Source organism: Triticum urartu, chromosome 2, assembly GCF_003073215.2.
Source record: "Triticum urartu cultivar G1812 chromosome 2, Tu2.1, whole genome shotgun sequence".
NCBI lineage: Eukaryota > Viridiplantae > Streptophyta > Magnoliopsida > Poales > Poaceae > Triticum > Triticum urartu.
Genome location: NC_053023.1, coordinates 623161942 through 623176497, shown reverse-complemented (window position 1 = coordinate 623176497; position 14556 = coordinate 623161942). Strand labels below are relative to the sequence as shown.

General features: G+C 50.2%; 1 protein-coding gene and 1 pseudogene across 1 annotated transcript; both read right to left on the bottom strand.

Moving 5' to 3' along the window:
- Positions 1-4655: 4655 nt before the first annotated feature.
- On the bottom strand, positions 4656-6042 carry LOC125533804 (annotated as a pseudogene).
- A 6554-nt stretch (positions 6043-12596) lies between these two features.
- On the bottom strand, positions 12597-14235 carry LOC125533803. The gene is made up of 3 exons (XM_048697150.1): positions 13215-14235; positions 13003-13134; positions 12597-12911 (listed from the first exon to the last, which is right to left on the bottom strand). The coding sequence occupies exons 1-3, from the start codon at positions 13984-13986 to the stop codon at positions 12892-12894; spliced, it is 924 nt and encodes a 307-aa protein (XP_048553107.1). The 5' UTR covers positions 13987-14235; the 3' UTR covers positions 12597-12891.
- Positions 14236-14556: the final 321 nt, after the last annotated feature.

Here is a 14556-nt window from a genome sequence, read left to right as displayed (position 1 = left end):
CAGTGAATCAATAAACTCTTTTCTAATTCACAAACTGTTTTTAAAAATTTAGGACATTTTTCAAAATGCATGATTATTTTTTCAATTAGCAAACATTTTGTTCAATACACGGACTTTTTTCACAATCATGGACTATTTTTGAATTTACAAACAATTTTTCAAAATTATGAACTTTTCTAGAAAAATAAGCATATTTTGAATTCACAAACATTTTATGTTTTCTTGAATATTTTATTTCAAAATTCTCAGTTTTCCTAAATTTCAAATGTTTTTTTGAATTTCCAAATCATTTAAAGTAGAATAAAAAAATAGAACCGTAAAAATAAAAAAATATTTTTCAAAATTCTATGTTTTTTAAATTTCAAATATTTTTCAAAATTTCCAAATTCTTTAAAGTAGAAGAAAACAAAAACAGACCAGAAAAATAAAAATAAAAATTGAAACTAAAAAACAGGCACCCGCACATGGGCCGGCCCAAACGGGCGCGTTGTGTCTTCTCCGGCGCGCAGAGTTATAGTAGGTGTCTATATTTGGGCCGGCCCAGGCGGGGATTCCCTGCAAAACGTTTTTTGTCACTTAACTGGTGGGTAATATTTTGCAACTTTGAAGGCAATTTTGATTGCCTACCGCCAGAAGCAATAACCCCTTTATTATTAGGCGAGTGCTAGGTGCCGGCACGCTGGCTCAAGTTCGGGCCGATCACGCGCTAGCCGTCTGCTTGACTCCCATATTCGTTAGATGGGGCTCGTTTGTCATCGCCTTTCTCGTGCAGCACATGAATCTGAAAAGAAAACGAGGGAGATATGGCGGTCGCCCTCCCCTCCTCTGCATCGCGCGCGCGCGTCTCATCCCATCACCGTCGACAGTCGGCACCGGCGCTCGCCCCTTGCCGCTTCTGCCCATCCCTCCCTCCTTGCGCACCTGCAGAATCAGTGGCGACGACAACCTGGTTCACATCCAACCAACGGTGGCAGCAAAAACTGACGCTGGTTCCAATAAACAAAGAAAACGGTGGTAGCACAAATTGCAAAACTTGGATGTTGTTCCAGCAATTCAAAAACGCCGGGGGCAGCAAAAAAATAAAGCTCGTTCCAGCAAAGCAAAACGCTAGTGGTAGCAGAAATTGCTAAAGATGGGCGCTGGTTCAAGCAAACTCAAAACACTCATTGTAACAAAAAAATGGTGCTAGATCCAGCAAGAAAATAAACGTCGGTAGCAAAAATGTAAAATTAGGTGCCGGTTCCATCAAATCAAAACGTCAGTAGTAGCAAAATTGAGACTGGTTCCAGAATTTGGTCGCCGCAGTTGTAGCACTTGGTGGTTGTGGTCACCACCAGCCGCTTGCCCGCTGTAGCTCCTCTGTTCGTCGGTTGCGGCTCCCGACGTGGCCGGTAGCAACTCTTCGGTCCACCAATTGCAGCTCTCCCGGAGTGATTCTCCTCCGTTCGCCACCGTCTCTATGGTCCATCTCCATTAACTGTAGCGACAGTGGGTCGTCGAAGGAGCAGGGATGGAAAGGCCGATGAGCTATGCAACATAAAAGAGAAATCTCGTCGGAGAAGGGTGAATAGAGCAGATGGGGCCCCGCCGGTGACGGGCTCGCCAGAGAAGCCATGGCGCTGCTGAAGTCTGGATACAGAGAGAGAGAGAGAGAGAGAGAGAGAAAGAGGGACGAGCGGAGATGGAGATGTGTGAGAAATCTGAAAACGAGTTGTGTGAGGAAAGGATAAAATGTGTGTGGTGAAGGAGAGGATAAGAAAGGGACATGTGTGTGGGCCCTCATGGCCGCGTGGCATGTACGTAGCCGAGAGACCGGCCGAGCGTTCGGCCAGCCTGCCGCACAGAAACGTTTCCCTTATTATTAGGTGTAGATAACGATTACATCATCCGCTAGGAATTTAACAAGAAAGCTAGGAGGTGCCTCGGTCCAAATAGAAGGGTCGTTCACACATCCCCATTTAGCTAACTCATGAGTTACTACATTGGACTCTTTAAAAGAATGCTCAACTGTAACCTTTCTGAAATCACACAGTATATTCCTACAATCATTCAACACTGGCGGTGTCATCGATGAATAGCCTTCATTGAGATTTAGTGCATCCATCACTGTGCTATTGTCCATCCCAGCAGTTTAGGGCAGCCTAAACTTGGGGCCAACTTCAATCCTTCAAAAAGTGTGACTGCTTCGGCAGCAACAACATCACCCATATGTTCAAGCCTAGATGTAGAAGCATTGATGAAATGCCCTTTATGGTCTCTAATAATTGCTCCACAAGCACCGGAGTTTGTTCCAACAGAAAAGGAAGCATCAATATTTAGAACTAGATGCCCAGCTAGGACCAAAGGCCATCTGTTTATCTTTGCATTTGTCAAGACTTTTCCTGCAGCACACACGTAGTTTAGGGCAAGCACCGTGATCGCAGGTGTCGTTCTCTCTGGCGTTTGCACCTCCTCTCCTTTGACAAACTCTCTCTGTTGCCACCACAAATACCAACATGTTATGGCTATTAATTCCGGTAGTTCGACATCTCCCATACACGGTTTCTGATGAGCAGCATTGCAAAGTAGGAAATCAATAACAGCCGCACATGATCGATCCACCTCGGCAGCCAACGGGATCTCTGTGCTTATTCCAAGAGCCTCCCAAATTTCCCTCGATCGAATACACTTGAACAGGACCTGTGAAATGTCCTGTACACCCGCTTGACATATTAGGCATTGGGATACCTTTCCTATATGACGATTTGCAAGAACACTAAAACATGGTATAGCATTGTCCAAGCACCTTCAAACTCCATAACTTGCGCCAGATTGGATGTGGCGCTGAGAAATTGGCATGGAAATCCGTAATGTTTTTTTTTGTCATCAAGATGAGACAGTAAAATATTTATTCTTCCCATGCAAATTGGCTCGGTCTATATGGTCAGCCATTCAGATAGCTTCGGGCTTGCATCCTCCTTATAGTGTTGCTAATGCATTTGATAACCGATTACATAGGATTGATCACAGGTTTAGAACTCCTTTTAGGGTGGGAGCGCTTGCCGTTATTTGGTCGCTTTGCCTGTGTAGAAAGCATAAGGTTTTTAACGATAAAAGCACTTCTCTAATGCAGGTTATTTATAGATGTATCAGGACTCTTCGTTTATGGTCCCCTCTACAACATATGGAAAATCGAGACCTGTTTATGAAGATGTGTACATAATTGGAGGATATGACAAGGGATATTTTTACCCAAAATGAGTGGTAGCATGATCTTAGGATTGACCCACCTCTGCTTTAGGCGTTATGCGGACTCTACCTGTTTGTTTGTACGAAAACACTAACGCCCACACGTGTGGGCATCTGGCAACTCGACCACACGCATGGATTCTCGTCCAACCAATTTTGCACGAATCTTGACGCGTTCTAGCAGTTTTTGTGTGCCACGTAGGTCTAAGATGGTGTGTGGGCATTCATCCGGTCACCCACACGTCCTTTTTCACCACACGGGGGGGCTGATATGTGGGCGTTTAACAATTCGCCCACACACCAGTTTTCACGCATGCAAAGGGGGCTGGTGTGTGGGCGTTTATCGCTTCGCCCACACTCCCGTCTCCTCGCCCACACTCCAAGCTGGCAGTTGCCATGTGTTCCTGCAAGGTACATGGCAAACTGCCCTAGCTTTGCTTGTAAGCAGATGACAACTCTCTTTTACCCGAGTTGCCATGTGTTTTTGCATGGTACATGGCAACTGCCCTAGCTGGCACTCTTTCTCTTTACATGGCAACTGCCCTAGCGTGCTTATGAGCACAGGGCAACTCTCTCTTTTACCCGAACATGTTTTTTTGCCATGTCTTTTTGTAGTGCTACACGGCAACTGCCTAGTGTTAGTGGGTGGCAACTCCTAAAGTTTTGAAATCATGGCAACTGCAGTAGACCAGACCATACATGGCAAGTACAGTTGAGCAACCATGGCAACTGTAGTTGTCCGACATGACAACTACAGTTACACGAACATGGACGAGGGTCTGGACCATGGCAACTGCGGGACGCGCGGTGACTGTGACGCGGGTCGTGTGGGACCACGAGGTACGAGGCCTGACGTACAAGGTGTGTGCGTGTTATCTATTTCGCCCACACGCATGCGTGTGAGAGAGATCAGGAGGAGAAAAAAGAGGTGCGTGGACATTACTTGTTTTGTCCACACGTAGGTGTGTGGGCTGTTCCTTTTATACACCACACAAAATGTGTGGCCAGACCCCCTAACACCCACACGTGTGGCATTTATCGGCGTCCTTGTTTGTATTCCGTAGGATTTTATTTGTCTTTGTGCATCTTAGTTATGCAGTGGTCGGATATAACGCCTAAACCTTTTATGTAATAAAATGCTCCTTTAAAAAAATATAAAACTGTTTCAATAAAAAAGGGTTATGTAAAACTGTTTACGTAGGTGTTTACGTAGGCGTAACATTAGTCTATTTTCCAAACCCAAAGCCAGTTGCCATCGCAAATATGCCTCATTGCGAGAGCTAGCTAAACATGCATAATCTTAAATAAAAAAACTCCTGCATGCATCTTTTGCCTCCGTATTTTTGTTTGGAATAAAGAAAACAGCTGAATACAGATCGAGCAGAACCCTTCTCGGAAGCTGAACGGGAACAGAATTATGGCTGAAAGCTAGCTAGGTAAGCAGTGATCTCTTATATTTTTTATGAAAGGAGTACATTGAAGAGATCAACATCTGTAAAAGATCTAAAAAAGATCAACATTAGTTTTTCACAAGGTCGGGCCGCTATCATAAACAAGATTAGTGGAAGATCATGGAACAGAGCAGTAGTAAGTACCAAGCATCCAAATGCATATGATGACAAAAAAAAAACATCCAAATGCATACAACAGATCAACGTAACAGTACGTAACACCACCCTAACTAGCGTATGTGTGCCCCTGCAGGAGGTTGGTAACGCCACCCTTGCCTTTGTTTGGCCTTCTTCCTTCTGTATTCCCGGCCTTTCTTCTCACCACCACCAGCACGGCAACGGCTACGGCGACGATGAAGCCAATGCACACAGTGAGGACAATGTGACCCTTTACGATCCTCCCTACAGCGCAGCGCATCACAAGTTAGAGACAGAATCGCCATGGAATTTACCGGCTGGAGTTTTGTAGACTGTAGCACTACTCACGAATCTTCTCTCCCACGGGCGGTGCCGATATCTCGAAGCGGAGGTAGCAGTTCGAGCCGAGAACCGCCTGCACGGCTGGCGCTGCGCGTGAGCCCCCAGCTCTTGGCCATCTGCAGCGACGAATCCCGCAGGCACCGGGCGCACTCCGCCGGGGCGCGGTCCGTCGCGCACTGTGCCAGCACGCGCACCGTGTCGCCGTTGCTCGCCGTGGCAGTCGCGTCGGCGGCGGCCACCTGGCCATTCACGGACCGCGGGACCAAGGACCGCGCCACGGCCGTGAGCTTCAGCGCGTCGCCGGCGTCGATGCGCGGGATGACGTCGCCGGAGAATGACACGCCACTGATGTTGTTGTCGTCCGCGCCGGCGGAGGACGCGTTGGTGTCGGCGTAGCCTACGAAGCAGCCGTCGTTCAGGAAGCCCGCGCGCCGGCTGGCGTCGTCGCACAGGTCGGTGATCTTCCTGCCGACGTCGGACAGGCAGCGGAAGCACGAGTCCGGCGCGGGGTCGCCGAAGCAGAGGCCGCGGGCGAACGAACCGCCGGTCCGCAAGGAGGCGAAGCCCGTCCACGCGGCGGCCGAGGGGAGGGCGTCGAGTAGCGAGAGGAGATCGCGGCGGAAGAACGCGCTGGTGCTGCCGTTGACAGTGGGCGTCGGCGGCGGATAGCACCTTGTCACGATCATCTCGGAGGTGCCCGTGCCCGCCGTGATGGCGACGAGGGAGAGGAAGAGGAGAAGGCGGCGGGAGAGCGCCATGGGAGTTGGCAACTCCAGGATGGCAGTGGTGGAGGCTGGAGACTCGAAGGAGGAGCCGATCAGAGTGCAGCGGCGCTCGAACGAACTAGTCTAGCGCTGTAAGAGAATTGGTGGAATCGTCGTTCGGGCCCTCGTAGGCAAGGTTATATTGTGTGTGTGTATATGTCTTGAAGGACAAGATGTCTTGGTCGAGATAAGGTAGGACAAAAGATATACTTCCAAATACTCTGATACTAGTTACCAAATTAATACACACATACTTCCAAATACTCTGACAATAATGCTAGATTACAAAGGTTTACTTAACCTTCCAAACTAATTTCTCTCCCTCCTTGATTTTTAGTGAGGGTGGACACCTCATCCCCCTATTATCAATCATAATCCTTCACATCGGTTTGTACGTAATTTAAAAAAAAACTTTGTAGATGTAGCATTACTCACTATTCTGGTATAGTATACTAGTAGTCACCAAGGACCAGTGCTCGCGTCTTGTAAGCAACATATGCCAGGCAGCTCGTGTCCGATGCTGCCGCGGAACCGGTATGCAAGGTGGAGCGCTGCGTGGTTGCTATGAATTTTTCTGCATTGCTATTCTAAGCAAGGAGACGACGACACCGCCCTTCGTCAAGCTGCACCGGCACAGTCTACGTGAGCTTAGAGCATCTTCAATACTTGCCCTACTCTAGGGTACAAAAAAAGCTTGTTGGAGTAAAATTTAGGGCACCAAAAACTAACTTTTAGGGCACTATAATTGTTCTTCAAACATGCTAAAACATTATTTTAAACGAACAGTGAACGACCAAACTACTTGATCACATTGCATACTTCATTGCTACAATCTTGCAAACATCAAATTGAATAACATATTCTACAGCAAATCAGATTGAAAATAAAATCCACATTTCAAATTCAAATTGGTGCCCTCAATATTTACCTCCTTCAATTATCAATCAAATATGTTAAAGCATGGTAAACACATCTTGTTAGCTACGCCCTCTTTCTCTTTAGACCAAACGACATCAAACCCATGTCAAATTAATCTAAAAAATGAATTACTAGTATCTACTACTAAACCTACCTGACTAGACCAAACTCAAACCAATGCATCAGTCGAGAATGGACACTAGCAGTAGTACACTGAATCCAAACCAATTGCCTATATTCTGCATTTGAATCCAAACCAATCACTCTATTTCAGAAGATGCTTGTACATGTAGCTGTTGGATAATGAGCAACTAGTATTCACTGAGGGCCAAAGGCCAATACATATATATGTGTGGTAAAGTGCAAGAAACCTCTTATACAATGGGGATGTACCGAAAAGGGACTATACACATCTAACACCCCCCCCCCCCTCAAACTCATGGTGGGTCAACAACACTGAGTTTGAAGAGAAGGAAACCATGCTGCGCTCGAGTCTGTGCTTTCGTGAAGAAGTCCGCCAACTGTAACTCAGAGGGCACATAGTGGAGAGCGAGAGTCTGATCCTGCACAGCAGCACACACAAAGTGCGCATCCACACCAATGTGTTTGGTGAGCTCATGCTTCACCGGGTCACGCGCAATACTAATAGCACCGGTGCTGTCTGACAATAAGGGAGTCGAGGTAGTAGCAGACACACCAAAATCCTCAAGTAACCACCGTAACCAGATCACCTCAGCCGTCAACATAGCCATGGCTCGCAACTCAGCCTCTGTACTCGAGCGAGAAACTGCAGTATGTTTTTTTGTCTTCCAGGCAATAAGAGAGCCACCAAGAAAGACACAGTAAGCAGACAGCGAGCGTCGATAAGAGGGATCACTAGCCCAGGTAGCATCAGAGTAGGCCTGAAGCTCAAGAGAGCTGGAGCGGGGAAAGAAAAGGCGCTAAGAGATCGTGCCACGAAGGTATTGTAGAACAGAGGAGGAGGTGACTATAGTGGACAAAGATGGGGGCTGAAACAAACTGACTTGGGATGTGGACAGGATAGGAGATGTCCGGACGCGTAACAACAAGATAGACAAGGCTGCCAACGCGGTGACGATAGGGAGTGGGATTAGGAAGGGGGTCACCATGAGAGGCACGAAGCTGAACGTTGAGCTTCATAGGAGTCACAACTATGCGCTCATCACCGAGAGCAGCGCGAGCAAGAAGATCCTGAATATATTTTTCTTGGGAGATGTAGAAGCCATCAGAAGTCGAGGAAATTTCAATCCCAAGAAAATAGCGAAGTGGACCAAGATCAGTCATGAGGAACTCGTTGCGAAGACGAGCCTTAACAAAGGCAATGTACTCAGAGTCGTCACCGGTGATGATCATGTCATCAACATAGAAGGAGAAGAGTCCGACCATGAGGAGAAGTGTAAACAAACAACGCGGGATCATGATCACTGGGCAAGAAACCAGCGGCAGTCACCACAGAGGCGAAGCACTCAAACCAGGCACGAGGGGCATGTTTAAGACCATAGAGGGAGCGGCAAAGTCTACAGACCATACCATCAGGAGCATAGTACCCCGGTGGTGGCTGCATATAAACCTCCTCACGCAACTCGTCATTGAGAAAAGTGTTCTGGACATCAAGTTGAGAGATAGACCAATGACGAACAGAAGGCACATCAAGGAGAGTGCGGACAGTGGTCATGTAGGCCACAGGAGCGAAAGTCTCATCATAATCGCGTCCCTGCTCCTGCTGAAAACCATGGGACACAAGATGAGCTTTGTAGCGCTCAAAAGAACCATCAGAGCGAGTCTTAATCTTGTAGACCCACTTGCAGGTGATGGGACAGACACCGGAAGGGAGGGGAACCAAATCCCATGTGCCTGAGCGCTCAAGGGCAGCAAACTCTATGGCCATCGCAAGCTGCCATTCAGGCTGAGTCATGGCAGTCCGATAGAAAGTGGGCTTAGCAATAGCAGAGAGACCGTACCAATCAGGAGAATAGCGATCAGGTGGGGGGCGAGGCCGAGCACGGAGGTTATGAATCGGGGGAGGCGTGAAGGGAGGTGCACCAGAGGTGAAAGGCGCGTTAGGGGAAGCATCCTCAGTACAAGGGCGGCGAGTATAGTGGAGAGGAAATGGTGAGAGAGGGCGACGGACTGGAGATGATGGTGGAGATGTGGAGGAGGAGGGTGGTGAAGAGGGTGTCGATGGTGAATGAGGATGAGTGAGAGGTGCCGGAGGAAAAGGTGAAACATGAGGCACATAGCAGGGTGTATCGGGAAGGAGACGAAAAAAATATTGTCCACAGAGAAGCTTGAGGAAGAAGGATGTCGGTAGTAAGAACGAGTCTCGTCAAAAGTCACATCACGCGAGATGTGCAAGCGATGACCAACAGGATCCCAACAGCGATAGCCCTTGTGCTCATCACTATAGCCAAGGAAAACACACTCAACCGACTGAGTAGTCAGTTTGGTGCGTTCTTGGGGGGGGGCAAGAAGGACATAGCACACACATCCAAACATACGAAGAGCTGAGTAGTCAGGAGAACGACCAGTGAGACACTCCATAGGAATACCACCCTGCAGGGCAGTCGATGGCTGAATGTTGATGAGATAGGTGGATGTGGAAACTGTCTCAGCCCAAAAATGGGGTGGAAGGGAAGTAGCAATCATCAGTGCACGAGCCGTCTCAAGTAGATGATTGTGCTTACGTTGTGCAACACCATTCTGAGCATGAGCACTAGGACATGAGAACTGGGCAAGAGTACCCTGTTCCGCAAGAAAACCACGCAGTAGCTGGGGGATATACTCTTCAGCAGAGTCAGCACGAAAAGTACGAACAGGCGTGGAAAACTGGGTGTGAACCATGGAAGCAAATCGTTTGTATATAGAAAGAACCTCGCTACGAGATTTCATGAAGTAGAGCCAAGTGTAGCGAGAGAAATCATCAATAAACAAAACATAGTAGTGATGACCACCTTTCGAATCAAAGGGAGCAGGACCCCAGACATCAGAATGAACTAAGTCAAACGGACGCTGAGATACGGACTCACTGGTAGGATAAGGTAATTGGGTCTGTTTGCCAAGTCTACAACCATTACAATGTAAAGAAACATCTCCAGATACAGACCCTAAGAGGCCCTGACGCACTAATGATGACAAGCGAGAGCCACAGAGGTGACCAAGGCGATGATGCCACTGCTGGAAGGACGCAGACGAAGAGGCAGCAAGAGTATGAGAGCCGATAGAAGTGGTGGCAGCGGAAGGAACACAAAGTCAGTCAACCTCCCAAAGGCCCTCTGACTCACGGCATTGGGGCCAGCACCAACCAAAACCTTGGTGCGATGATCCTGAATGGAGTAAGATTCGATATCAAGAATGACACGACAACCAGAATCAGTAAGTTGGGCAGCAGAAAAAAAATTCATGGTAAGGCGAGGAACATAAGAGACACTAGCAACAAAAAAGGACGGAGTGAAAAAAATACCGCGACTAGCAACAGGAAGAGATGTGCCATCGGCAGTAAGAACATTAATAGGAGAATCAAGAGGGCGAAGAGACGACAACGCTGAAGAATCAGAGGACATATGAAAGGAAGCCCCAGAGTCCAGAACCCACGAAGATGTACCTGACGGTGTATATGCTTGCGGTGATGAAGTGGTGAAAGCAGTCACATCAGTAGTAGAGACCGTCGATGAAGAACCAGAGGAAGCCAGAGTCAGTGAGTGACGGAGTCGATGACGACACAGGAATCCCACTGGAAGAGGAGCGCCTCTAGTTCCGCTGCTTCTGGCAACAATCAGACTCTGGGTGACCTGGCCTGGAGCAGTAGTCACATAAGGTGTCACGGCGCGACCGGTCCTTCTCAACATAAGGAGGGCGACCCACCCTCCTGAAGGTGTGGGCAAGAGCAGTGGAGCAATGGGACGAGCAGACGACATAGGAGTTCGGGCAGCCAACACAGAAGGAACTACAAGCAACCCACCAGAACAAATGCGGGTCTCCTCAGCATGAAGCTCAACAAATACCTCCGAGATAGGAACACAACCACGAGCAAGCAAGTGAGCACGTCGAGACTCAAACTCGGGGTGGAGGCGAGATAAGAACTCATGGACACGCTGAAACTCCAAGTTAGACCGCATAGTCTGACAGCAGCGGCAAGATCCACAAACAACTATCCAAAGAGAGTCAAGCTGGCGCCAGATGGCAGAACTCTGTGTGTAGAACTTGTCAACAGATGAGTCACCCTGCTGAAGAGCGTGCTCCTGACACACCACAGATAAGTAAAGAGTATCACCAGAGGGTTGATAGCGCTGACTGAGGTAAGACCATATCGCTACAACTGTGTCGAGGCCCATGAACTCCGAAGCAAACTGAGGGAGGACACTCGTAGTGAGAACAGTAGCAGCCCGGGCATCATCATTGCACCACTGAGTGTAAGCAGACAGATCATCCCGGTAGACAGAAAGAGTATCTGAATAGGCGGATACCTGCTGATCATAAGCATCAACCGCAACATCATCGAGCGCCTTGGTTGCATCTCGACCAGCCTGAGAAGCATCAGCAGCAAGGACCGGCGGCACCGGTGAGGTAGGAGCCATAGGAGCAACATGGCATGGCGGATAGGGGACCTCGCCAGAGAGAACACCCCACAGCAGAAGACCGCGCATATGAATACACATGAAACCCGCAAACTCAACATAATTGGTGCCATCAAAGATCACCGAGGAACAGCGACATAGCCAGAAGAAGACATGCTGTATACTCCCTCTCCCTCTCTCTCTCCCTCTCTCTCCCTTTGGAAGTTAACAGACCCAGAGAAACTCGATCTGGATCGAACGCTCGATGCTGGCAACGAGCGAGGGCGCTCGCGGCTGGGATCGAGCGAGGGCCAGCCAGATCGACCGGGCAGGCCGGAGGCAGCAGCGGCTGGACGGGACCGGTGGAAGCCGTGCGCAGAGGGACGTCGGCGGCCGGTCGAAGAGGCGGATCAGCGGCCGGTCAGTGAGGAGAGGTGGCAGCTGGATGGAGCAGCAGCAGCTGAAGGAGCACCGGCGGCTGGACGGGAACGGGCGGGCGGCGGCCGGTCGAAGAGAAAGGGGCGACCAGACGAGGGGAGATCGACAGCGGGGCTGCAGACCGGGCACAATCTGCGAGTGGGGAAACTCGATCTGGATCGAGCAGTTGCTCGCGCGAGGCTAGAAAAAGGGCAGGCAGCCGATGACCAGAAAGACTAGGATCAAAGCTCAACAGCGACGACAGTGGGTAGAAGGAGCACGCACGGAGTTGCATCATGCGGGAGAAAGGCTAACCTGGCATCTGATACCATGTTGGATAATGAGCAACTTATATTCACTAAGGGTCAAAGGCCATTACATATACATGTGTGATAAAATGCAAGAAATCTTTATACAATGAAGATATATCGAAAAAGAACTATACACATCTCACGGCAGCTAGCACGCACCGTCAGCCAGCAACGAGGTGAGGCTAGTTTGAAATGGAGGGGAAGCACACAGAAATCCAGCTACGCCTGAGAGCAGCAGTTGGTAAAGCGTGCGTTGTGTGGACACCATCGACGTTGAGCAAGCACCGAGCTCCAGCCATGGACGCTGAGCTAAGCTGGCATCCCAAATATGCCTTGCAGAGAGAACTAGCTAAACATGCATATAACCTTTCAAAACAAGCTCATGCGTGAAAACAACTGAATGCACATCGAGCTAGCTAGGTAGGCAACTACAGAGAAAAGAAGAGATCAACATCTGCTAAAGATCTTATAAAGATCAGCATTAGGTTTCCACACACACATAGGATCGCGCCAAACGACCGGGATCGCTCCACAATCACGAAGAAGATTAGTGGAAGATCACGGAACAGAGCAGTAGTAAAATGGAGTACCAAGCATCCAAATGCATATGACAGACCAACATAACAGTTCAACACTACCCTAGCTAGCTATGTGTTCCTGCAGGAAGTTGGTAACGCCCGAGCCCTCTCATGTCCTGTAGATGGCTCCTTGCTTTTATTCGGTCTTCTTCCTTCTTATCCCGGTCAGATCATGGCTTCCCTTCTGCCGCTGGAGATAAGATAGTTGTGTTAAGACTTAAGATTGCGGATGTATATTTCTTAACAACGAGGCGGAAACGTGGGTAGTACATGGTACATACCTGGTGCGGCTGCAGCATTCCCGAGCTTCCTCGTCACCAGGCGGCAGACATGAACTAGCAGCAGGATGATAACCCCGGCGACGATGAAGCCAATGCACACAGTCAGGACGATGTTATCCTTTACGATCCTCCCTGCAGCGCAGCGCATCACAAGTTACAGATAGAATCGCCATGAGATCTACCGGCCGGAGTTACTATGTAGCAATACTCACGAATCTTCTCTCTCACGGGCAGCGGCGGTGCCGATATCTCGAAGCGGAGGTAGCAGTTCGGGCCGAGAACCGCGGCCACGCTTCCTTGCACGTCGACGCCGGCGGTGAGCGTGAGCCTCCAGCTCTTGGCCATCTGCAGCGACGAATCCCGCAGGCACCGGGCGCACTCCGCCGGGGCGCTGTCCGTCGCGCACTGTGCCAGCATGCGCACCGTGTAGCCGTTGCTCGCCGTGGCAGTCGCGTCGGCGGCGGCCACCTGGCCGTTCGCGGACCGCGGGACCAGGGACCGCGCCACGGCAACGAGCTTCAGCACGTCGACGTTGTCGATGCGTGGGACGGCGTCGCCGGAGAATGTCACGCCACTGATGTCGTCGTCGTCCGCGCCGGCGGAGGACGCGTTGGCGTCGGAGTAGCCCAGGAAGCAGCCGTCGGTCAGGAAGCCCGCGCGCCGGTTGGCGTGTCCGCACAGGTCGGTGATCTTCCCGCCGGCGTCAGACAGGCAGCGGAAGCACGGGTCTGGCGCGGGGTCGCCGAAGCAGAGGCCGCGGGCGAACGCGCCGCCGGTCCGCATGGAGGCGAAGCCCGTCCGCGCGGTGGCCGAGGGGACGGCGTCGAGCAGCGAGAGGAGATCGCGCCGGAACGCGCTGGTGCTGCCGTTGACAGTGGGCGTCGGCGGCGGGTAGCACCTGGTCACGATGATCTCGGAGGTGCCGGTGACCGCCGTGATGGCGACGAGGGAGAGGAAGAGGAGAAGGCGGCGGGAGAGCGCCATGGGAGTTGGCAGCTCCGGGATGGCAGTGGTGGAGACTAGGAGGAGGAGCCGAGGAAGGTCTCGCGGAGCTCGAACGAACTAGTCTAGTCTAGTCGCAAGGAAAGGACCAGCGCGAGCTCGCGTCTGGTAGTAATGTACGTATGGCAGGCAGCTCGCGTCGAATGCTTTGCCGCGGCACCATCGATATGGAAAGGGTGGAGCGCTGCGTGGTTGCTACGCGCATTGCCATTCCAAGCAAGGCGACGACACCACCCCTCATCAAGCTGCACCCGCACTAAGAAGTGGCTCTGCCAAACACTGCCAGCGCTTTATTGTTTTGCCTCATCCGTCGCCCACGCGAGCTTCCGCGCAACTTTAGGGATGACAGTTTTGCCCATGGGTATGGGTACCCGCGGGTATCTTACCCGAAAACAATGGGTATGGACAAGACTTAAAGAGATTTTCTATCCACGGGTAATGGGTACCCATACCCGTAAAATATATGGGTAGGGCATGGGTAAGAAATTGTGCCCATGGGTAACCCAATGGATACCCAGAAAAAATTAATAAATGAAAATAATTCCTATAACA

Coding starts and splice junctions, on each gene's coding strand:
- LOC125533803 (XM_048697150.1), bottom strand. CDS start 13,986: ATGGCGCTCTCCCGCCGCCTTCTCCTCTTCCTCTCCCTCGTCGCCATC. Junction 13,135..13,214: donor GCCCGTGAGAGAGAAGATTC/GTGAGTATTGCT, acceptor GCTGCGCTGCAG/GGAGGATCGTAAAGGATAAC. Junction 12,912..13,002: donor GAATGCTGCAGCCGCACCAG/GTATGTACCATG, acceptor TCTTATCTCCAG/CGGCAGAAGGGAAGCCATGA.